This window comes from Ambystoma mexicanum, chromosome 2p (assembly GCF_040938575.1).
Source record: "Ambystoma mexicanum isolate Mex_15411 chromosome 2p, UKY_AmexF1_1, whole genome shotgun sequence".
Lineage (NCBI taxonomy): Eukaryota > Metazoa > Chordata > Amphibia > Caudata > Ambystomatidae > Ambystoma > Ambystoma mexicanum.
In genome coordinates this window covers 830,086,993-830,112,638 of record NC_090923.1, presented here as the reverse complement: position 1 = coordinate 830,112,638, position 25,646 = coordinate 830,086,993, and the positions used below count along the sequence as shown (strand labels likewise).

General features: G+C 46.7%; 1 protein-coding gene across 2 annotated transcripts in view; it reads right to left on the bottom strand.

Annotated features, from left to right (window-relative positions):
• Positions 1-25,646, bottom strand: part of LOC138565943 (regulator of microtubule dynamics protein 3-like) — a 2,735,427-nt gene that overhangs the window by 2,531,050 nt on the left and 178,731 nt on the right. For both annotated transcript variants that reach the window (XM_069643047.1, XM_069643046.1), the window contains exon 2: positions 16,824-17,025. In XM_069643047.1, the coding sequence (XP_069499148.1) occupies positions 16,824-17,025 (202 nt within the window). The remainder of the gene's footprint in view (positions 1-16,823; positions 17,026-25,646) is intronic.

Below are 25,646 nucleotides of genomic sequence, written 5' to 3'. Positions count from 1 at the left end.
GACTCCCCCTCGACTCAAATTCAAAGTGCAGTCAGGTGGGGGGGCTTTGTCAGGTGTATTGACCCACGTTTGAGTCATTAAGCTGCAACATTTGGTGCTGTGGGCTTAGAAAATCCAAGATGGCCAAAAAGCCCACATGTGCGCCAGAATCCAGGAGAACCGCGCAGTTTGTGCGCACACCAAAATGGTCGCCTAACCTTCCACCCACCAGTGCGAGCGTGATGGGCCAGGGGTGCCATGAGTGGAATGTGTGCCAAAGGAAAAACAGCAGTACCCGTTAGCTAAAAAAGCCCTTTGAAATCACCTTGGTTTCTCTGAATGCAAGCTCAAAATGCCTATTTCAAACATTGCAGGATATTCAAAAATCTCACTGAACACCAGCAGACATTTGGCAGAATTAAGTTTTGTGTGCATACAAAATCTGGAAAGAAAAAGAGCCCAAAACAATGTTCATAACAAAACTGGCTGAGCTGTGGAGGTCAGCAGCTTAAGTTAAACTGAACTGAAAACCACTAAAATCGAAATGTTTAAATTAAATGAGGGACCTACTTTTGAGTGTCACATAGTTTGTAACTGTTGAAATGTCATAGTTTTGAACTTAGAATCAGCATTCTAGCTGCATGTGTAAAAATTGTCAGTTTGATTTGAATGTAGAAAACTGGGAACAAAAAGTGACATTTAGCTGAAACCTGGCTTAATGAAACTGGATTCTGCCTGACAACTACCCGCGACAGGAGTTGAAACTGGATCAAAAGCTGTGTTCCCAGGCCTGGCTGCATTCTGCTGCCCCCACAAAAAGGAGGTGACACCTCTCTGATTGAATTACCTGGGGACTGCAGGAAACTGAACAATGGACTCAGGCAAATGTTATATTGGGGGGGGGCGTAAAGTGGCTTCCTCTTGGGAGAAGTGGGAGGAGAAGTGCCTGTGAGAGCCAGCTGAGCTTGGGGGAAGTGGATAAACCAGTTCTTCCACCATGTGATGTGGGAAGCCACACCCCTTTTTGACCAGGTCATAAGTTAAAAAGATAGATAACTCATAGTGTGGACTGGTCAAAATTATATAAGTAATATCATTATTCTTGTGATTTTTCTGTGCACGTTTTAAGAGGCGTTAGGACCCTGTGGTGTATTCTGGGGGGTTGCTAGCGGAAAATAGGGTCTCACTCCAAATGTCTGCATGTTAAAAATCTGACACTTCATCAATTAATGTCCATACTCCTTGCACACATGTGTGTAATTTTTGGTAAATGTCCGATATTGGTAAACTAATCAAAAAGCGCAAAATGTTGTCATTTTTGAATGCAAGCCCCCAGGAAGATCAGAGGCAGACAAGCATGGACCATAATGAATATATAATGTGTACATGTAATTTCAACAAATTGTGTATCTGGGAAATATGTATTTGAATCAAATATAGATTTGTGGGCAAATTGACCAGGGGAGGATCCTCTGAACCATAAACAGACCTCATCATGATGACAATCCATTTCCTTCCCCCAATCATGGGAGAGGGGGGAATTGGGCCAATGACAAGTAGAGAGGGGCAGGCTCAGTTATGCCACGCACACACCCACTTCCAAAACACATAAAAAGAGACTGCTGGGACAGGTAGAGACATTCAATTCTATTTGCTGGGGAGCGTGCTGACTGACGACTTCACATCCAGAGATCCAACACTTAGACTTCCAAGCTAAACAGAGACTACAGAACTTTGAACCAAGAAGGCCCACTCCAAGCAAAAGTATTCTCAGCAGGCCTTCAGAATCCAGCAAACCTAACCAAACTATTCAACAGCCGGGCGAGCTGTTTGAATTCTTTGCCAAGAACTTGTGCCAGAACCGCAGACCAGACCCAGACCGCTATGAGCAGAATCAGAGATCCGGATCGCTGTGAGCAGAGCCGGTGCCTGATTGACCTGCCGAGCAGAGAGAACCGCCGCTGGACGTGTTGACCAGATCCGTGACGAGGCCCATTCATTTCAAAATTAGGAGTGAGTATCCGCCAGAACTGTGCAGAACCCAATCTCTTAGTTAAAATAATCTAATCCAAACTATTTTAACCTAATTAGAACAGCCTCCTAGAAATCGTGTCATCTGTCATTTGTAAAGCTGCACAACTGTCACCTGTCAATTCTGCAGCTGCAAGCTGTCACCTGTCATTTTGAGTTTTACTTTAAATCCGAAAATCTACCTTTATTAAATCGTCTGTATCTCCGGAACCGTTTGTCCTAGGAACGTGGTTTAACTTTCATTTTAAAGCAGTGATTCTAGGCTTTCCAACGCACCTAGAACCGATTTGTGATTTTGGCTCAATTTCTCCACTTGTCAAAATAGCAGCTCCATTCCTTCCTTTGTTAAAATCCGTTTGCAACCTGGTAATAACTCATAGAGCATTTTGGGCCTGTGTTTCAAACTTCTACCTGTTCTCTCTAAGCTTGGTGGGGGGGAACTGAATTTCGTATTGTATTTGATTGCATTTCTGAGAACTGTGTGCTCCTCTTTCCATCTCCTTCCATTTCTTACATTGCATAGGGGGGGGGGTGAATTGCCAGAGAAAAAGTGATTACATTGTTGTTGGTTGAAATCATATCAAGTTTATTTGCTGTACTGCATTTTATTCCACCTTGCATTTCCTTGAAACCATAAAGCATTTTCAGCTACCTCATCCTCTATACTACTCCTAAGTAATCAAGTGTACCACTGTAACATTACCCATTGTGGATCCACATCATATGTCTCTGTGTACTATCAGATATTAATTTATTATAAAAGTGTGATATATATATATTGTTTAATTTTTCAAATAAACCTTTTAATTTGCAAAACAAACCTACTTCTTGGCTCAGTGGGGTCAGGGGGATTCTAAGAGAGGGGTGTTATATAAGGGTTGTCATCCAGAGTACATGAACTGGACCTAAAAATATATCAATAAGGGTTTCCCTCAGCATCCCAGACTAGGCATTGACTTAGCTGTAGTGTGGAAGTGAAGCCGCTTAACATCACCCAGTTTCCTCGAGTAGAGCACAGTACCTTATTCCAATGATGCAGCTTGTGCCCTGACAGTTGTTCCTGTTGCTTTCCCACAGACCCACGATTCCTGGAGCTTTGTTGGGAAGGAGGATGTCTGAAGGGGGTCTGCACCACACAGGGATGAAGCCGGCAGCAGCGACAAAAAAATAAAAGGTGCGCTCCTTAAAAACAGGAGAGACTCGGCAGGTGGCTATTCGGACCACTGCAGCAGTGTGCAGCGATTTGGACCACGGCGGAGGTCTCTGGCTGAAGAAGATGAGATGGTTATCCCCACCAGGCTCAAGGGAAAAAGACTCCGGACTGAATCTCCTCTTAGTCGTTGCAGGTTATATAGCTCAGGACTGCAGCAGGGCTTCACCGGGACGGGGTAGTTGCAGCAGCCGTCGTTCTCTTCGCTTCTCTTCGGTTCCTTGTAGTTCCAGCGGCAACTGACTTCTAGCCCAAGAGACCTGCCTTTTTGCGCAAAACCCCTATTCACACAGCCTGGCTGTCAATCTCCCAGCAGGGGGGTTGTCCAGCCGGGACAACCACCTCAGCCAATCATGGCAAAGTGCGACTTGGGTTTCCTAGGATACCATGTGCAGGGGTTGACTACACCCCTCCCTCACATTCAGCCCACCTAGACACCCAGGCAACTTGGGGAGGGTTTCTCTGCAGAAGCCTGCCAAAAGACGGTGAACAAAGAAGGCGAACCGAGTTTGCAGTGCAAAGTAAAACACAAGAAGGACTTTAAAAAAAAGAAATGGCGAATAAACCCAACCGGAGCCAAAAGAAAGACGATTTGGTCAAGCGGGTTTATGTTCCAGGCAAATATAATAGCCAAGAACAGTACCACGTTTATCTAATAGAATCCCGGTAGAAACGTTAGGGTAGATACCACTGCCACCAGCCAAGTCTAAATGTTAAAAGAGCGAAACAATGCTCAGGGAGGTACAGACAGGAAAGGAGTACAGATTAGACTTTTCCAGTACTCCATGTAAGATGGTATGTACTGGGTCTGTGGTAAAAATGACTATGTAAAGTAATTGGCAACTTTACCTTTCTCCGGGGGACAGTAGTCAGCCCCAGCGAAATGGAGTCAGAGGGAAGTCTTAAAGACAACCCTGGGTTACTACAATGAGGGTGCGGTGTAACCCCTACAAGAACAGGGGCACCTGGAGTGGTGTGCTCCAGTGCCCAAGATCACACAATGAGTAAAAACACATAGGCCAAAACACATGTAAGAGTGGAAAAAGGAGGTACACTCTTACTAGGTGGAAAAAGTTAACTCCAGAAATCCAGCAAAGCTGCTGGGGGACTCACTAGGTGAGGGAAATTAGCCCTAGAAGGAGAATTCTCCCTAACAGGACACATTAGCACAGCTAAAATGGTTCTGCTCACTAGGCTTTTGTACACGTTCCAGGCCCTCCCTATACCTATCCCACAGCGAGATCTCCTTGAACTACAAAAAGAAATAGGACGTTTGTTATGGCAGCGAAAAACACCAAGAATTCAGCATAAGCTTCTAACTCGTGAAAAAATGCTGGGTGGCCAGGGCTTCCCTCTATTCCAAGGTATTTCCGAGCAGCCCAAATGGCAGCCATCTTGATCTGGATTAACCCATTAGAGCCCCCTAAATGGCAAGACATTGAACAGCTATTTGGGCTCCCCTGTGTCACTTGCCCTTTCTCCCACGAGTGGCGCGCAACTTTCGGGGATCCCTCCTTCCCACCACAGCGGCTACACTCAGATGTTGGGATAGGGTCTGCACACAAAGAGGTTTTACATCAGGCCTAGGCTCACTTTCCCCTGTCACGCAGAACCCAGCCTTTACCCCAGGGCTCCAACTCAACTCATATCATCTCTGGTCAACTGGGAAGCCAATGCGACTACAAGAGCTTTATGCTGGCAACTTGCCCCTGACCTTTGCCCAATGCAAAGCGAAATTTAATCTCCCAGAAATGCAAAGATTCAGGTATATACAGCTCCGTCATTGGATAACTAGTCCGAATACGAGGCGGGCAGCCACGAGATCTCCCACGGGACTGGAGCTAACAGCTTTGGAAGGCCAACACTCCCGCAGAATAGCAACCTGCTACCCTCTCCTGGAGAATGTTCTGGAAGACGAGAAACTCCCCTCTATGCTAGCATGGGAGAGGGATTTGGGAATCACTATTTCGCAAGAATCCTGGCAGGGGATATGGGGTAGGGCTCATAGATCTTCAAAGTGTACTGCAGTAAGGGAAGGAGCTCTTAACATCTGTTTTCGCTGGTACTTCTCTCAGCAAAAGCTACATGCAATGAACCCAGACTATCCAGACACATGTTGGCATGGATGTGGGGAGGGGGGGGACCTGAGCCATCTGTGGTGGCATTGCCCTATCATACAATCCTTTTGGTTGGAAATTAGATCAAGGATCAAAGACATATGTGGGACTATATTACCCATGGATCCACAAATAATGCTGCTGGGCGATACACCAGAAGATGGGTTTTATCCGCTATCAGGCCCTAGAGCTGAATTGATTACTCAACTACTTGTGGTGGCTCGCCTCACACGAGCTCGCTTCTGAAAAGAGATAGATGGCCCTCATATAGCCTATTGGTGGGTGAAAATGTGGGAACTGCTTGGAATGGAAAAGCTAACGGCTACAATTGAGTGGAAGACATCCAAGTTTGCCCGCATCTGGGGGTCATTTCTGGAATACGTAGCTGAAAAAGAACATGTTTTTTCAGCCAAGACTGGTTAAATGCCACCTTAAGCCGTGACAAGGCTTGGACACAAGGGACCCGAACATGGAAGCCTTGGAACAAAGTAGAATATACCTTCTTAGATGTTAATGATGTTAATTGTGACTGGTGTGTGTGTGTTTTTTTTTTCTCTCTCTTTCTTCCCTCTTTATCGTTCTGCTGAGTCTGCTCCTTTTGAAGCTTTACATTGTGTGAACCGGTTTATCAGACTTGCTTGAGCGTGATGATGAATTTATGAATAACAGATGAACTGTAATTAAGTTAAAATGAAATTTTGAAGCGTCGATTCGCAGAGGTGATTAATGCTTTATTGCTGTTGTGTATTATGCAATGAATTTCTTGTTTGACGTTTCAATAAAAATAAATTGATTAAAAATAACAGTGGCGTCAGCGAGGGGCGTTTTGGGCCATATTTCTTCTTTCGGTAAAGAAGCTTGCGGTGTCGTCGACTGAGACGTGGTCGTAGATTCCTTTGTCGACAGCGGTTTCGTGGATGAAGATTTCGTAGACTGTCGCTTGCACGTGTCGCTTGCGTGGACGAGTGCTTCGTGGACGAATGATGACTTTCTTACGTCGACGATTGCTTCATGGATGACAAACTCGCCGACGAGGACTTAGTCGTGGACGATGTGGTTTGTAGCATAGGGGTCATCAATGAGGGTTTCGTCGACGGCTTGGTGGACGACGGGCCTCTATCTTTACTGCTGCTCTTGTAGACTGCTTCTGTGTGGACGACTGCCCTCCCGCCCCTGGTTTTTTGCAAACTCCTCCTTACCTTTGGAGGTAGTCTTTGCAGCAGAATGCCTCATTTTATGGCTTGTAGAGTCCAGGGTAGGTAGAAAAGGTATACTTTCCAGCTTCCTCTTGCTCCTGGGAGTGGGAGAGGAACTCCTTTCCACTGAAGAGGCCCTTCTTTTAGAAGGTTGCCTCTCAGATGATTTGCTGGAGTGAACAGGGGCTGTGTTATCAGATTCCTCGTCAGACGAAAGTCCCCTGGCTTCCAAACGCAGAAGAAGTCTTCTATGTCGGTCTTGTAGGGTCTTAGTAGAAAAATGTGACATTTTTGGATGTCATGAGGATATAGGCAGTATATGCAGTGAGCATGAGGATCTTTTATGTAAACCACCTTTCTCCTGTACCTTGTGCAATCTCTGAACAGGGAAGGCTTCTTGGTAGCCTGAACTTCAGCCATCTGAAGAGAAGATTCACTCGACGAATTCTGAGTCAAATTAAAGTTCTTTGAAGCCCAAAAAAATCAGTGGAGATAGCCCCTAGCAAGGGGAATGTGGTAGAATATATTAAAAAATATAAACTACTGTAGAATAGAAGAAAATTTGAAAAAGCTCAGAGAGCTTGAGGATTCCCTGTGTTTGTTCGACTGCGGTGAAAAATCTGAAGATGGCTGGCTGGGGCGGAGCTTAAGCCCTGCCACCTCATTGGTTGGGGTCATAAAGGACCAAAGTGAGGTGGAGGGACTACACAATGGAATGGCTCATAGGCCATAATGGACTATGTACATTCATTTCTAGGTAGCAATGTATGTATATTAAAACATTGTAATAATTATTTTTATCACAGAGGATTCCCAGTCTGACGACGGGAAAGGGAGTAGTGTCTTACCTGTAACTCCATTTCTCCAGCGTTGGTATCTTTCATGGATTCACATGCTGTGAATATTCCTCGTCGTCAGGCTGGGAACCTCGGTCATTTTTTAAAATAGTGTTTTCCTATGGAAAACTTTGACACTTCAGTGTCCCATCAACGCCCTTTTTGGGCGCTTTAGCCACCACCAATAGGACGTATGGTATAAATAGCCCCACCCCTGCGGCTTCCCTTCAGATTTTAACCTCCAAAGTAGATGCAACCCAAACCAGGTTAGCATGCAGGGGCGGCCGGACGGCGCATGTGAATCCATGAAAGATACCAACGCTGGAGAAATGGAGTTATAGGAAAGAAACTACTCCCTTCTCAAGCATTGGATCTTTCATGGATTCACATGCTGTGAATAGATTACATAGCAGTATCAATAATGCATGGAGGTGTGCAATGCAACCCAATACATCACAGATGCCCATTCATGAGACCAGCAAACACCAGCATTGCTAACGTTGAAATAGATACCCCGAAGCTACGGGGCTTACCTTATTGAAACAGGCGTTGCAGGACTGCACGCCCCACTTGTACATGCGCACCCTGCTGCTGTTCCAGGCAGTATTGTTGAGTAAAGGTGTGCGGCAACGACCAGGAGGCCACCTGGCAAATGCCCACCAGTGGAATCCCTGACCACAATGCTGCCGACAAAGCCGTAGACCTCGTCAAATGTGCCTTGGGACTTTTCTGCAGAGGCTTTCCCGCCTTAGTGTGGCAGAGTGAGATAGCCAATGACACCCAGCGAGCCAGTCCCTGCTTCCATATTGCCTGTGCCTTGACGGAGGGTCCATAAACCACAAACAGCTGTTAGGAAAGTCTGAACTCCTGGGTACGATTCAGATAAAATGTCAATGCTCTCTTCACATCCAGCATATGCAGCGCTCTCTCTGCTGACGTGGAAACGGAGGCAAAGAACGATGGTAACACAATCGAAGAAAATGTATGAAAAGTGGTTGGAGTGGGGGTTAGTGGCCAACACCACCTTGTCCTTAAAGAACCGTAAGTATGGAGGATCCAAAACCAGAGCCTGCAACTCAGATATTCTTCTTGCCGAAGTAATGGCCACCAAAAACGCCACTTTTTCAAGATAAAAACTGCAAGGGCGTCGATGACAGAGGTTCAAACTGAGGCCTCATCAGACCTGACAGCACTAGATTGAGACTCCACCCCAGAGGGAACTTCTTGACAGGAGGAAAAGTTCAGAATAACCCCCTCACAAAATGCTTGATGAGACAATCACTAAACAGCGGCGTAGCATGCCGCTTCTGAGTGAATCTAGAAATTGCTGCCAAGTGTACTTTTATGGAGGAGAACGCCAAACCTTTATTTGCCAAGTGCAATAAGTAGGGTAGAACTTGTTCCGGTGAAATGTTCAAAGGGTCCACCCCAGGAGGGCCCTTACATCCCACACAAACCCTTTTCCATTTACACGCATAGGAGGCATTCGTGGACGGAGCTCTAGCCGCCTCCAAAATGCGTCGACAATCACCAGAAATGTTCAGCAGGCCAAACTCAGAGAAATCAGGAGCCAAGCTGTCAGGCTGAGAGACCCTGGATCGTGGTGCCAGACAGCGCCCTTGTCCTGACACAGAAGGTCGGTCTCACTTGCAACCCAACTGGCTCTGCCACGGATAGATGAAGCAGGTCCGCGAACCCCAGCTGCCTGGCCCATTATGGGGCCACTAGAATCACACGGCATGGGTATCTCCAAATCCACTGGAGGGTCCGCCGAATGAGTAGGAAAGGAGGAAATGCGTAAGCGAACCGGTCTGTCCACGGGAACGAGAACGCATCCCCCAGCGACCCGGTCTGAGCCCACCTGCTGGCAAACTCCTTGCACTTCTTGTTCTCCCGCGTTGCGAAGAGATCCAACAAATGAAGACCCCATTTCCGGAAGGTCATGGACACCTGTTGCTCCTTCAGCTGCCATTTGTGAAGTTTGCTCACCTCCCTGCTGCGCGAGTCCGCCTGCACATTCATCATTCCCGGCAGGTAAAACGCTACAGTGCTGATGTCGTGTAACAGTGCCCAATGCCAAAGTTCTTGAGCCTCTTTAGAAAGCACTCTGGAATGAGTGCCCACCTGTTTCCTGAAGTAAAACATTGTGGTGGTATTGTCTGTCAACACCCTCACCACGGAGCCCTGTGTGCGCGACAGAAACAATTTCAGGGCCCAATGTACCGCTCTCAGTTTGAGCACATTGATGTGAAAACTCGACTCCACCCGAGACCACCAACCCTGGACCTGGGAGCCCTTGAGATGCACCCCCCATACTGTTTGAGAGGCATCCGTCACAATTGTCACCTGAAACTTCGGCTCCAGCAACGGCATGCCCCGATCCAGATTGTCCGAGCATTGCCACCATCGATGAGCTTCCATTAAGTCGTCGTTGACCACCCCCTTGTCGGACCACGATCCGCGACTCTGAGCCCACCGGTCTGCAAGGAACTCCTGCACCTGCCTCATGAAGAGACAACAGTTCTTCACCAACGGAATGCAGGACACCATGGCTCCCAGCAGTGACATGTATGTTCTGATCGACACCCTTGTACCGGCCTTCCATTCTGCCGCTTTCTGCTTGAGCTTTTGAACTCTCGACAGAGGGCCTCACCAGGCCTAATTGAGTCTGAAATTCTGCCCCCAGAAAAACCAAGTTATTGGAGGGAGCTAGAAATGACTTCTCGAAGTTGACGGCGAAACCCAGCCGTTGCAACAGCTGCATGTTAGCGCTTAGACTTGCCTGTGCCGCTCCCGGAGATGAGCCCCATACCAGCCAGTGGTCCAGGTAAGGATAGACGTGATGACCTTCTCGTCAGAGCCACGCCTCCACAGGCGCCAAGCATTTCGTAAACATCCTGGGGGGCTGATTTTAAACCGAACGGAAGCACTCGAAATTGGTAATGATATTGACCAACTACAAACCGCAGGAACTTGCGGTGTCGTCGACGCATGGGGATGTGGAAATATGCATCCTGTAGATCCAACAAGGCCAAAAATGTGCCCGGCTGTACTGACCAAATTACTTCTTGAAGTGTGAGCATCTTGAACTTCAGGCCTTGCAGTCTTGTTCAACGCCCGAAGGTCCAGAATGGGTTGCCACTTGCCATTGGGTTTCTTCACCACAAAGTAAAAGGAGTAAACCCCCTGGCCTTTCTCGGCCTATGGTGGAATGAGCCCTTAACCCTTCTGGTGGGTCTTTTTGTGCTAGTCTGTAGCATTCTGAAATGCAAAGTACGATCCAGCGTGAAATTGTCTGTTTTGTTACCGATTGACCCAGTTTCCTTCCTGTGTAGCCTATAAACAACTGGTTGTCCACTCTAAGTCTGGAAAGTCTAGAGATGTAAAAGCTTAAAGCTCTTTTTGGATCCAGCCTGTGTAATCTTTCCTCCTCCTTAGAAGGATGGGGTGGGGGATAGAATGTGGGTAAAACAATTTTCTGACTTAAATGAAAATCAGATATTACTTTTGGTAAAAATGATGGTTTAACCCTCAATACAACTCTGTCGTTATGGAACACAGTATATGGTGGCCCAGAAGACAGTGCCTGCAATTCGCTCGCTCTTCTTGCTGATGTTAGAGCAACTAAGAAGGCCGTTTTCCACGTTAGTAATCTTAATGGACACGTGTGCATAGGTTCAAAAGGAGCACACATTAAGAATTTTTGGACTAAATTGAGATCCCAAATCGGTACTTGAAATGGGTGAGGAGGAAACACATAAGTGAGACCTTTTAAGAATTGTGTTATCAAAAGGAAGTTTGAAGTAGGAGCATTCTTCCGATGAGCGCTTGAAAATGGAAAGCGCGGCAAGATAACCTTTTATTGTTCCAATATTTAGACCTCTATGTGCTAGGGTCAGAAGGAAAGATGGTACTTCCGGAATAGAACATAGAAAAAGGATTGACATTCTTTTCTCTGCACCAGTTGCAAACTTTTTCCAACGGCAACGGTATAGAGACTTTGTTGCTGGCCTTCTTGACGAAAGCAACACCTCCATAACATCTAGAAGGTTCCAATCCCTGTATCTCAGCCTTTCAGATACCAAGCATGAAGGTTGAGTGTTTTGACCTCTGGATGGAGAACCTGACCTTCCATTTGAGAGAGAAGGTTCTCTCTCTGAGGAAGACGTATTAGAGGACAGATGGACATATCTAGAAGGTCCGGGTACCACGTTCTCCTGGCCCAATCCGGGGCAATTAGGATCGTGCGGTTCCCGAAGCGTCTCAGCCTCCTGATGACCTGAGGAATGACGGGAATCGGAGGGAACGTGTACAATAGTAGGAAATTCCACTCCACCACGAACGCGTCCCCCAGGGCTCCTCTCGGGGGAAATTCCCTTGAGCAATACCTTTCGCATTTTCGGTTGGTACTGGTTGCGAACAGGTCTACCTGAGGGGTTCCCCAAAGGGTGAAGATCTCTTGAATGACTTCCTGAGCCAGTTCCCATTCGTGGGACACCGTGCTCTGCCTGCTCAGAGCATCTGCCGTCATATTCTCTTCCCCGGCTAGATGGATTGCCGTTAAAGAGATTCCCTCCTGAATCGCCCAATACCAGAGCTGCATTGCCTCTCTGCACAGAGGTAGTGACCCCACAACCCCTCTTTTGTTTAGGTAATGCATGGCCACTGTGTTGTCCGTCATTATCAGGACATTCTTTCCCCTGACAGATGGCAGGAAGGCCTTCAGCGCTAGTCTGATTGCCCTCAGCTCTAAAAGGTTGATGTGCAGTTTGGACTTCGATGGAGACCAACGACCGTTGATTGTCAAATCGTTGGCATGAGCTCCCCACCCCAGGAGTGAGGCGTCCACCATAGAAGATCTTGTCTGACCTTGTTCGGAATCTGAAGAAGATCCGTCATTTGACCCGAGAATTGGGACCACTGAGTCTTTAGAGCCCCTTGAAGGGATCTCATCCTCAAGCATGCCTCTGGCACCAGGAAGATGCAGGATGCCATGAGGCCGAGCAACCTTAAAAAGTCGTAAGCCTGGAGATTTTGGGCATTTTGGAATTTGGAAAGCATCTGAAGAATGTCTTGAGTCCTCGCCTTGGGAGGCGAGCTCTTTCCCAAGGATGTGTCTAGTACAGCTCCTATATACTGAAGCTGTTGGGAAGGTGTCATCGGTGACTTCTTGAAATTGAGGGAGAAGCCCAGTTTGTGGAGGAAGTGGCAGGTGACTTTCAGATGATCCAGTGCTTGCTCGGCAGAAAGCGCTCTGATCAACCAATCGTCCAGGTAGGGGTAGACATGAATCCCCCCTCTCCTGAGGTGCGCTGCCACCACTACCATTAACTTGGTGAAGACCCTCGGGGCGGAGGTCAACCCGAATGGCAGGACTCGAAACTGATAGTGTGAGTCGCCAACTACGAACCTCAGGTATTTTCTGTGTTTGTGATGAATCGGCACATGAAAATAAGCATCCTGGAGGTCCAATGACACCAACCAGGCCTGAAGTTGAAGGGCCTGAAGGATCTGAGAAAGTGTAACCATCTTGAACTTGTCCTTCCTGAGGAACTTGTTCAAGTTTCTTAAGTCCAAGATGGGTCTCAGTCCTCCGTCTTTTTTGGGGATCAAAAAATATGGGGAGTACCATCCCTTGTTCCTCTCTGCTGCAGGTACTGTTTCTATAGCACCTTTCTCCAGCAGGGTTAAAACTTCCTGCTGTAGGAGCGGGTTTGAAGACTTCAATGGATGTCTCCCTGGTGGATTGCTTTGAGGTTGCTTTAGAAAGGGAAGGCAGTAGCCTTGGGCTATTATTTCTAGAGCCCAAACATCTGAAGTAATGGCTCGCCATTCTTGCAGATGCTGTGACAGCCTGCCTCCTACAGGCGTTTTGTGATGCAAGTCCTCAAAGTGGTTTTGTGGCGGATGTTGCAGCCGCTGACGGCAGAGAGCTGGAGCTGGCTTAGCACGTTTTCCTCGTCCACCACGAGTGGCCTTTTTCTGGCCCCTTTGACTGGCCATTCCTCTCGCTTTTTCATATGAGGTGTAATAACGATAGGATCGTCCCCTCCATGATTGCCCTTGCGCACGAAAAGGCTGAGGTTGCCTAATAGCAGCTCCTAAAGATTTGGCAGCTGCTTTTGAGGTCTGCAACCTCTCAAGGCTCTCGTCAGCCTTGTTGCCAAAAAGGTGAGACCCGTCAAAAGGCATGTTTAGAAGGCGGTTCTGTACATCCAGTGCAAATCCCGACTTCCGTAACCACGCAAATCTGCGCATTACCGTGCTAGTGCCCAGGGACCTGCTTACACTATCCGCAGTGTCCAATCCAGATTGAAGGGATTCCTGCATGGCCTCCTTTCCATCTCTAACGATGGCTAGGAAACCTTCCCTTTCTTCCCCTTCTGGTATGTGCTCCGCCGCCATTGCGATGCACTCCCACAGAGTGTACGAAAATTTTGCCAAGGAACATGTGGAGTTGGCAGATTTTAATGCCATGCTCCCGGCTGAAAATACCTTCCGTGCCCAACCATCCACCCGCTTATCGTCCCTGTCTGGGGGGATAGACGGGTACGCAAGTTTGTTAGAAGCTGTGGCTGCCTGTATGACCAGACTCTTGGGAGTTGGATGTTTTGACAGATAGCCGGGGTCGCTACTGGCTGGGTGGTATTTTGATGAGAGGGGCTTATTTACCGGAAGAATAGAATCCGGAGTTTCCCAATTCTTGGCCACCCTGTTCTGCAAGGCTACATGAAAAGATAGTACTGGGTCTTCAGTGGGACCATGGTCCAATATGTCTGTTAAATCATCTTGGACGAATTGGGCTGGTGGTTTAGCCCATCCCAAGTAATCTACCACCTTGGTCATTAACTGACGGTAAGATGGACTGGCATGCTCTCCTGGATCTGGTCTACCAAAGTCATTCTCAGGAGATGTGTCAATGCCACTTGCATTGTGGAAAGACTCCACCAAATCCCTCATTCTGCTTTCCTCTGATATCAAGCATTCTGGGACATTTGAGGTGCCATATTCCAACCCAAAAGGTACATTTTCCTCATCAGATCTCTCCTGTTCCTCAAAAATTGAGGTCAGGGATTTGAAAAACTCCTTCTTAGGGAGAGGCTTGAAAACCTTCTCTGGAAGAGGAAGAGGTGTAGTACCAGGCTCTAAGGAAATGACATGTTTTGTAAACTCCTTCTCTTTTTCTGGCTTCCCTGGCTTGGCTGGAGCCTTTGGCGCCGAAGGTTTCGGCGTCGAAGTCGATAAAGGCGTCGACGACATAGTGGTCGTCGACAGGGTCTGCTTCGAGGGCGTTGAGGCGTTTGACGATTTTCCCTTCGAGGTGTGATAGGTCTCGGACAGCGTCAGTGACCTCGAGCAGTCGACTCGACTCGAGTGTTTTTCGCTCGGCGTCCTGGAAGGTTCTCTATCCTTCCTTTTTCAATCACCCGGGCTCGAGGGTGCGCGAGTGTCAGAGCGATGACACTCCCGGCCGGCTTCCGAAGAAGGCGCGGACCGAGGGTTCGCCTTCTCAAACACCTCCATCATTTTGACCCTGAATGCTTCCCACTCTTCGGAAGACTAATGTTTCGTGGGGCATTTCATCTTTTTCGAGACTCGTCTGACGACGAGGTGGAGGGAGACCTGTGGCGTCGTTTCTTCGATTTTTTTTGACAAAGACGACGAGCGATGAGAATCGCTTCGGGACCTAGATCGATGCCTTTCGCGTCGAGGAGATTTCTCCTCATGGGATCTCGACTCGACGCTAGAGGCTTTTCGATCTTTTCGACCTACCTGTAGCTTTCCTCTCCTTTCTCGCAAGGCCTTCCCCCTCATCGCCTGACACTTCGAACAGGCCTCCATGTCGTGGCTTTCTCCGAGGCACCACAAACACTCACGGTGTGGGTCCGTGATTGACATTTTTGAGCCGCACAACTTGCACTTTTTGAATCCTGATCTCGGGATCGTGGTCGGCGTCGATGACGAGGACATATTTCTTCTTTGTATATTATATTTCTTCACAGAACCCGAGGCGCGCCGAATGTCCGAAGCAACGAATACTGCGGAAAAACAGAACTTAGGCCAACGGGCGCCGCGCATGCTACATATACACCCGATGACGTCACCCTCGACGGAGGCCTTCGAGGGACCATCGACTCGACGACATCGACGCACGGCGCCCTCTGCCGAAAAAATTTCCGAAGAGCAGCAAAGCTGGATGGAATACATCTAAGATGAGGAATACGTTGGAGGACACAATCCACTCGAAGTATTGAATCTGAACGTTGCTCAAGATATTCCTGAATTGATCCATGGGAAGGGAGTCCAACCCTGGTCACAATTAGTACTTTCAAAAACTTTTGCGTTTGAATTGGTATTTTGTTTTGTTAAACGGAAGACCGCCAAACATTCTTTATATGATTTTGCTGTGTGTATTAGTGTGAGGGTTAGAGACTTTTTGGACACTCAGTAATTTTTCTTTAATTTTAGTTTGCTAGACAAGCCATCTTTGTTAGGTTGCGGAAAGATAGGCTTTTCTCACACCCCTTTTTATGTAATAAAAATGGCTACTTTTGCGAAAACTATACCGTTGTGCCAGTCTTGCATTTCTGACCCCTCGCACCTGAACAAGAAAGGTAGAAATCATGCCAGCACACAAAAGGTAAAAGGCAGACAGCAAGCACCTAAGAGTGGAGTTTATTCATGCAGGTTTCAGTTACTCTTAAGTATATGCAGACAAAGACACCCATTAGATCATGCACTATTCATTCAATTAGATTCCTACCGACACACTCAGAACACTTATTTACAGCATGCACCCAATATTACAATCTTCTGACCAATCAGTCCAACTGGCACTCAACATTCCACTATATGCAAATTACTTGAAAGACAAGCTATAACAGAACCGCAATGGAGCACAAGCTGAAATTGATGAGGGGGTGGGGGTGCTCTGACAGAGCCGAATGCTCACTCTAGAGCCACAATTGCCAGAAGCATGAGCTCCCAAGGAAAGAAATGAAAAAACAAACATCTTAGCAAGTCCAAAGTTGAGGAATGCTGTTGATACGTTCAAAAATTAAGGAAAACACAGCCGGTTTACCCTACCTGAAGACTCCTCACAGCATCATGCGTATTCAGACTCTTACGATGGATTGCCTCTGGAGCAAGACTGATCATTGGTTGAGGGACAAATGAGGTGCATATGCTACACAGTGCTGCAGTTTCTCTTTTATGAAACAGTCAAAGCATGTGAATCTATGAAAGACCCAAAGGTCGAGAAGAGTAAGCACACAACGCCCTTCTTCTACCTGTTTGGAAAGCGTGTGAACATCCAAGATCAGCAGATACCTCTAAGTGGATTCCAAACTTTGTCCACTTCTCCAGTCCACATAGAAACAGAACAGCATTGAAAGGCAGGAGATTACAAAAACATGAAAACTGCTTTACTAGTATATCAATAATATACATATACCTTTAGTTTATACTTTAAAAGAATATCAAATGCCTCCTTCTGTGTCGCTATTGACGTTATGTGCATTCTATCTATTTCTTCAAGCAACAATCTCATCTCCTCCATTTCCTCTTCTGGTAGAGGCGAGCCTTCATCGGGGCCCAACTGGTATTCTGATGACGTTTTTTCAATGCCGTCTTTAGCACCATCGTGTTCACCATCACTGGAGGCAGTTGCATAAGTGACAAAAAAGTACAAATACAACAGAGGACATTTATTTTCATTTACTATACAATATGGCACATAAGCAGCATAGGTTTACCTACTATTTTTAGAAGAACCCCACAGGATATACCATTGTGCTATTTCCTCACTAACAGGCGTAAACATCGAATTTTATGAAATGTTATAAAAAAATAATGAATGGTTAACTAAACTAGCATCTAAATTAACAGCATCTCCAAACATTCACTGTGGAACAAAACTTATTTAAATGTGGCACAATAGATATTTAGTTATTTGATGCCATGACAGTATCATTTTTTCCACCTACCTTGCCAAAACAATACAGTATGATAGCTTTCACACTTCATTGCTTTCCACTGTCGCTATGGCTATGGCCAGTGAAAGAAGAAGGAATAGTTAACTTGCTTATAAATCTAAGGATCTATCCTGGCTGTCTTCAATTAATTAATAAACAATGAATAGCTCGGTCCACATGAGGAATTCCTGGACACATTAACATGGTGGAATAAAGCAGTATTTCTGTACTTGCACATTGTTTTATAGAACTCTTGCCCTTCATTCAACTCCTACTGCCTGCTAACATTTCTAGGTATTTAATTCCTATAGCTAAGAGGTTTTTACCTTATTTTCTTCCAAGCCAACTGTCCTGGCCAGGCCGGTTCAGTTTCTGAGCATGTCAAAATTGAAAACTCGGGGTATTCTGGGGGAGGGAGGTAAGAAGTGTAAAAGATGATCCTGCTCTTTATTTTTGATCGTCTCCCAGACAGTGAAATTGTTGAGCAGTACCAATCTGTGGAGAAAATGTCAAACAGAAGGCTGAGGCACAGGAAAGGCATTAGGAAGAGGACCAGGATGGGCTTCACCGCATGAGGAAACTGAAGACAGGTGACAGCAAGTCCCATGTTCTGGCACCTCTATTGTCCCTCAGGGAAGAGTCACCATCAGAGCTGTCACCGCAAACATTGCTAGAAGAAAGTTTTGACATGGCAGGCTTAACTGGTAAATTGTTCACTGTCAAAAAATGACTTGAAACGTACATCTTTTTAGACAGCAAGTAAAAAACGTTTTTAGGTCATTCTTTAATTTCTATGCAAAGCTGGGAATGTGCGCTCTCAGCCCACCTATCCAAAACCCACCCCTTGCTATGTCATTCAATCCTTTTCTATCCGTCTACATCATTTCGCTCTGGTGGATACATTTTTAGAGGAAAGTGGGAGGTATATGGACTTTTCTCCCGACTTTTGGGAGATTCTGAAGCACTTCCAAAGGCAGGGAGGATGGATCTGTGACTGATTTACTCCAAAAGGTTTCTTGAGGGCAGCCAGACCAAACAGTGCATCCTCTCTGGAGCTGCCATCCAGACAGTGTTTGCAAAAGGCTGATGGTGTGGCCAAGGTTCCTGTTTTGCAACATCTGAAGGGACTCCCGCTGAGACACCACAAATGCTGCTTTTATTCGCACTGCATGAGCTTCAAGTCACCCTGGTGGGCAGAGTCTGTGAACTAACTGGTTTTCCATTATACACAAGACTATTGATCTTGCAATTAAAGACCAAGGCTTGAGCTCCTTTGTTGGAGCCCCCCAGGGAAATACACAGACCTAAAATCCTTAGCATGTCAAGATAAAATTTATGAGCCTTCAGACAACTGTCCAGACACTGGAGGATGCTTTCTGCATCTGAGGCTGGATTGGGAAAGAAAACTGGAAGGGTAATGTCGTGATTTAAGTGACGTCTGAACAACTACAAGCAGAAATTAAGGTTGAGTTCGGAGGATCACCTTATCTCTGTGGAACACAGTGAAGGTTGCCCCAGCCAAAAGGACCTGAGAGCACCAATTCAGGTGCCAGCCATTGAGAATTAGGGGGTTTCTCTGATGGGTGGTGTGGTGACAATTCATCAAATGGATGCTTTACTACTGGGTTAGATGTTGAAAGACAGTGTGTTGAGATACACTGCTAGATCTCGTAAGCAGCCTCAGAGAAGCCAGTTCAGAAATGAGACCACACCTTATCCAAAGATTCAGCGAGCAACTCCTTGAATGCTGGAATTTCAGCAGGGTCTGATAAACATGAGGAAGAGAGGAGAAAAAAACAACTACACGTACATCCCCTCTATGGTGCTAGAGCCTCTGTCCTGTTGGGAGACAAAGAAAGGGCATTTCTTGATCAGATGACTGATGGATAAATCAATTTCTGCGAACATCCAGTAGATGAACATTTCCCAAGTCACCCACTGATGCAGCTATCATTTATGATAACAAGCTCAAAGACTGTTTCGTCATTCTCCAGGCTAGGGAGGTGAAGGGCTTGGCAGCACACTATCGCTGCTTGACCATTCACTCTCATATCTGTACAGTTAATTGGACTAGGGGGGGCTGACCTGGTGCCCCCCTGCTTGTCATTAAATAGTGATGAAGAATGTTTTGCCCAAATCCAAACAACCTTATTTTGGGCAGCAAAACCTTGATCGGAGTAGAAATTACTCATAGATTGAGACATTTTATGTGGTCCTTGCAGTCCTGAGAGGGCCATAGGAGGTAGCACTGAAGACAGTTGCTTTACAGGCTACTCTACGCCCTCTGCAACTAATCCCGAACACGACTACAAGACTTGTCCTTGGACTTGTACTTGGCCTCAAGCCCAGGGATCATATCTCTCCACTGGCAACTGTAGGCTGCAAGGATCAAATTCAAGACCCTCTCCATTGCCCGCACTACATGCAACTCTTCCAAAACACATTCCTTCGAGCCCATTGTTCAGCCACCTCAAACTCCGAGGGTCAGACACTTCTCCAGGCAGAGATTGGGGAGGTAGATCTCTCTCCTCTGCAGGTGCCTCCCCCCCCTCCTTGATGACCTACCGGTGTGCTGCGCTGACTGGTGCCTGGCTACCCTCAGTCTCACTGAATACGGGACTCCTCCATGGCCAGTCACCCCTGCACTGCCTTTGGGCCTACCGTGCACTTAGGGGCTGTAATTGTAACCCTACAGTCCCAAGCCTCCTTGCACTTAACCGGAGCTGCGCTTCCCTGCTTTCACGTGCTCAGAGCCATGCTGCCCTGATTGCACTTTTCCCTTCCCTCTCCCTGGCACTTCCCCTTTATCCCTCCCTCATGCACGTTGCATTATCACACTTGCACAATCTGAATGACACAAGGGCTTGTAGGATTGCTTATTTTATCCTCCCTCTGTCTTCCCTCTGTTGTCTTGTTGCAACCCTAGTCTACAGGCGTGTTATTAATGACTTATCATAACAGGGAAGAATTGTCCATCAGAACGGTCACCCGATGGGCAGACTCCAAAAATGTGCACACACGGTCAGGTTGTCCATCTGAATCCACTGTGACAGGTCTGGGCAGGTTCCTGCCAATATGATCAGAATTTAAGATTGAGTGTGCAAAATAATTGCACCTGCCTGCTCCCAAAAATAGCTGTATTCTTCTAATCTTCGAGCGAGCCAAGGGTAGCACCAGAATGCAGACCCAGAAGCCAATAAGCTGTTATGGAACCTTGAGTCAGTAATGGCAGCCGATAGTAACAATGTCTCAGATTCTGTATAAAAAACATTAAAAAAAATAATCAAAGGTTCTACAACCGTGTTCCAGCGCAAGTCAATGAAAAATCATATACTGTGAACCAGTAAAAGACTTTACCATGTTCAGCGACAGGCCGAGATGTAGAAACAGATCGAGCAAGTGCTGAAAGTGTCCCTGACCACTTTTAGTGGCTGTGGCCTCACCAGCCAGTCTTCGATGTAATGTGTATTCCTGGGGGCACAGAAACCATGCAACTGTTATCATCATTTGGTTAAACATCCAAGGAGCAAAACTCGGGCCAAACCGCAGATCTTTGCAATAAAAATGGCAGTTGCCCAGCAAAAGGTAAAGGCACAGGGCATATGGGGATATGCAGATAAGCGTCCTTCAGATATACCACACAATCAACCTCCCTGTTGAAGTGTAGACCGGATTTGCTCTGGCGTGATCATCTAGAATAGATCTTTGGAGACGTGTACAATGAAACTTTAAACGTTGAAAATGGTACATAGGGACCAGTTTGGTTGAATTTTACCCCTTGAAAAGATGGGAATAGTAGGTTAAGCACCTCTATGGGAAATCTCATTACCTCTTCTGCCAGGGTTGGGGAATCAAACTGAACCAAGTGATGATGGAAAGGGAAAGCAAGTTTGATAAAAATAGTCATCAAGAGGGTGCGGGGGTGTTTGGGGGGGTTCGGATATAATGGTCCTGCAGGCTTACTCATGAAGTGTCAGCCATCTCGTCACAGGAGCATTGGTAGATCTCACCAGGCCTCAAATTCGGGACACAAAGTGGCAAAGTAGCCATTTTGGCCAGAACGTAAAAGGAATTTCTTAACTTCAAGTGGCACCATCTCTAACTTTTAAAACCATACCAGAGCATTTTACTCATGATGCACAGCTACTTCGTAGTGCCTCATTTATGACAACTTCATCATAGTTACGTTGTATTCTTATGTTTAAACTATTAACGAAAAGAATTTATCATCAGATAATCTGCTGCCACCTGCAGTGTACTGCATCTTCATGGCTAGTCCCAAAATTAGAGGCGATGGTGGACTCGGACGCTGAACCTTCACTATTTTTTCAAAAGGATAGTTAAACCTATATGAACACTACTAGATATTTTGACAGCAATTAAGAAAAGTATCTGTAACTATATATAATCAGTGGGCCTCATTACGAGGCAGGCAGAGTGGGTTTAACTGCGCCGGTGCCGTTAAACCCATTCCGCCCTATTACGTGGTTCCCTTTCGGGACCCACTCTAGACGTCTGGTCAGACCAGACGTCCATTGCTGGTCCCGCGAGGGGACCAGGGAGCTAACAACGGGCCCGTTATTAATGGGCCCGTTGTTAGCTCCCTCCCCATTCCCATTGAGCCCTATGGGGGCTGAAATGGAAATGGGGAAGGTCCGGTCCGGATTCCCTGAATGGTATCTTTCATAGATTCAAATGCTTGAATATTCCCCGTCAGACTGGGAATCCTCAGTGATAAAAAATAATTATTACATTTTTTTTTAATATACATCCCTTCTCCCCTAGAGAATGCATGTAAATACTTCATTGTGGCCTATGGGCCATTCTATTGTGTAGTCGCTCCACCTCACTTTGGTCCTTTATGGCCCCAACCAGTGAGGTGACAGGGGTTAAGCTCTGCCCCAGTCAGCAATCTTCAGATTTTGAACCGTAGAAACTACAGTATGATAGGTGCTGAGCGTAGGAGCAGCCTCTCAGGGGAGGCGGGTGGGCGCATGTGAATCTATGAAAGAGACCAATGCTGGAGAAATACAGTTACAGGTAAGTAACTAAGACTTCTCCAGCATTGTATCTTTCATAAATTCATATGCTTGAATAGAATACCAAGAAGTTATGTGCACATATATAAAATATTAGCATAGATGCAGAAAAGTTATTTCTGACAAACCTTTACCATGCCTCAACACAATGGTTACCTACTCAGGGAAAGGCAGGAAAGAAGGCTGGTCCTACCTTATGAAAAGAGGTGGTGGAGCACTGCCTGGCCGACTGCAGATTCCTTGTTGGCATCTTCTGCTAGGCAGAAGTGTTTGGCGAACGTGTGCAGAGTGCTCCAGGTAGCGGCTCTGCAGATGTCCTTCAAAGGTACCCTGCGTGAAACGCTACTGATGCTACTCTGCCTCTGACAGAGTGTGCTGAAGGCGGTCTGGAAAGGGGGTCGCCCTTCAATTGATGACAAAGGGTGATGCATAATAATAAGACGCATCTTGCCAAACTTTATTTGGAGATATGTTGCCCTTTTGTGCGGCAAGCGAAGACAATGAACAGTCTGTTAGAAAAGCGGAACTCCTTAGTTCTCTGCAAGTAGAATTTCAAAACCCTAGTTACATCTAGGGAATGTAGAGCTCTTTCTGCCTCCGAGGTATGGTTCCATAAGAAAGGTGGTAGAACAATGCGCTCTGTGAGTGTCATTTCCGATAAGACCTTGGCCAGAAACTTTGGGTGTGTCCTCAAAATTAAGCGTTCTTGTTGAAACAAAGTAAAAGGAGGTTCTGAAGACAAGGCTTGTAATTCACTGACCCTCCTGGCCGAAGTCACGGCTATCAAAAAAGCCGTTTCCAAGATAAGAATTTTATCTCACATCTCTGAATGGGTTCCATGAGGACCGTTAGCACAGTGTTTAGGCTCCAGGAAGGAACTGATGAGGGCGTAGGAGGGCAAGTATGCACCAACCCCTTCAGTAAGATCTTGATGGCCAGAAGAGAGAGTAATGACTGCGCTTCTGGAGTCGTCATGTATGCCGATATGGCCGACAGGTGAACTTTGATGGAGGATAGGGAGAGACCTGCCTTAGCCAAATGTAATAAGTAAGGTAGTATCTATTCTACCGAAGCTGTAAGTGGGTTAATCGTAGATGTTTCACACCACTTAGAGAAGCGGGTTCATTTCCGCACGTGGGTGATTCTAGTCGAGGGGCTCTAGAGGCCCTGATAATGTCCTAGCAGTCCGCCGGAAGGTTCAAGTTCATGAGTTTGCGCTGCTCAGGAACCAGGCCTTGAGGGAGAGGCTCACTGGGTCGTGTTGGAGGACTTTGTGGTTCTGAGTCAAGAGATATTGATGTGCCTGGAGGCGAATTGGAGGCCATCGGGATAAATGCTGCAAAGTCGGATACCATATCTGTCGCGCCCAGTCCGGCGCTATTAGGATCATGGAGCAATCCTGATCCTTCATTCTGCGCAGAACTCTGGCCATGAGTGGAATGGGGGAAGGCATAAAGGAACTTCCCTGTCACATCTCCTGCTGACTGATGTTCCGGGTACCTTGAGGTGAATGCTTGACATTTTCTGTTGACTCTGGTGGCAAAGAGGTCGATCTGTGGATGGTACCATACAAAGAAAATCTGTTGAACTTCCTTTTCGTCTAACTCCCATTCGTGGGATGACAGATACTCCCTGCTCAGTTTGTCCGCTAAGACATTGTCCACTCCCGGGAGATGTTCCGCCATGATCTGGACTTTGTGGTGCAAGGCCCATGACCATAGTAGTTGAGCTTCCTGTGATAAGATCTCTGACTTCGTGCCCTCTTGCTTGTTTGTGTAGTGCATGGACGTAGTATTGTCTATCTGGATGGTCAAGACTTGACCTGCCACTACTGGAAGGAAAGCTTTTAGAGCCCAAAGTATTGCCCTGCGCTCTAGGACATTGATGTGGAGCTATGATTCTTGGTCTGACCAGGCCCCTTTTGTCTGGAGATCCGCCAAGTGTGCTCCCCATCCCGAAAGAGACGCATCTGTCCTTACGAGAAGAGTAGATGTTGGTGCCTGGAATGGCATCCCTTGGAGCAGGTTCCGTGGAGTATTCCACCATCGAAGTGCCTTGTGCGCTCCCGTCGGTATCTGGACATCTTCCATTGCTGCTCCAGGGCCTCCTGGATTGGTCTCATGCGAAGTCTGCAGTTTAGTATGAGACATATACATGAGGACATCATGCCCAGGAGGGATAAGAAAGAGCGTACCGTGGTCGTCTCTATTAGGGAGAATTCTCATAAATGGCTGATTTCCCTTACCTAATGAGTCCCTCAGCAGCTTTGCTGGATTTCTAGGATTTACTTTTTTTCACCTGGTAAGAGTGTGAGACTTTATCCCACTCTTACATGTGTTTTGCTGTGTGTGTTTTCACTTTTTGTGTGATCTTGAGCACTGGAGCCTCACCTACTCCATTGCATCATATTTTTCATGTATGTTACACAACACCTTCAGTGCAGTGACACAGGGTTGTCTTTTAAACTTCACTCTGACTCCATTTTTATGGGGCTGACTACTGTCCCCCAGAAAAGGTAAAGTTGCCATTAACTTTATTTTTGTCACTTTAAACTACAGACCCAGCACACCCCATCTTAAATGGAGTACTGGAAAGGGTTAATTGTTATCCCTTTTTGTCTGTCTCTTGGAGCCTTGTTTCGCTCCCTTTACATTAAGATTTGGCTGGTGGCAGTGGTATCTACCCTAACTTTTCTACCGCGATTATCTTATATAAACGTGGTAATGTTTTAGGCTATTACATTAACCTCAAACAGAAACCCGCTTGACCAAATAGATTTTATTTTGGCTCCGGCTGAGTTTATTCGCCATTTCTTTTTGTTAAAGTCTTTCTCGTGTTTTTCTCTGCATGCCAAACCGGGGATGATTCCTTTGTTCGCTGTCTTCTCGCGGGCTTCTGCACAGAAGCCCTCCTTAAGGCGCCTGAAAGTCTAGGTAGGCAGGAAGTGAGGGAGGGGTCTTTGGACCCCTGCCATGGGTTCCCTTGGAAACCCAAGTCGCACTCCTGTTTGATTGGCTGAGGGGACTGTCCTTGCCAGGACAGCCACCCTGCTGTGTGATTGACAGCCAGGCTATATGAATGGGGGAAAACTGCATAAAAAGCAGGTCTCTGGGACTGGAAAGGCAGAGTCGCCACTGGAATGAAAGAACCTATGAGGAGCTGACAGAAGAGGACCCCTACAATGACTGAACCGCCCGGTGAAGCCCTGCTGCAGGTCCGAATCTTCAGAATCCGATGACAGAGAAGATCCTCCAGGAAGCGTCT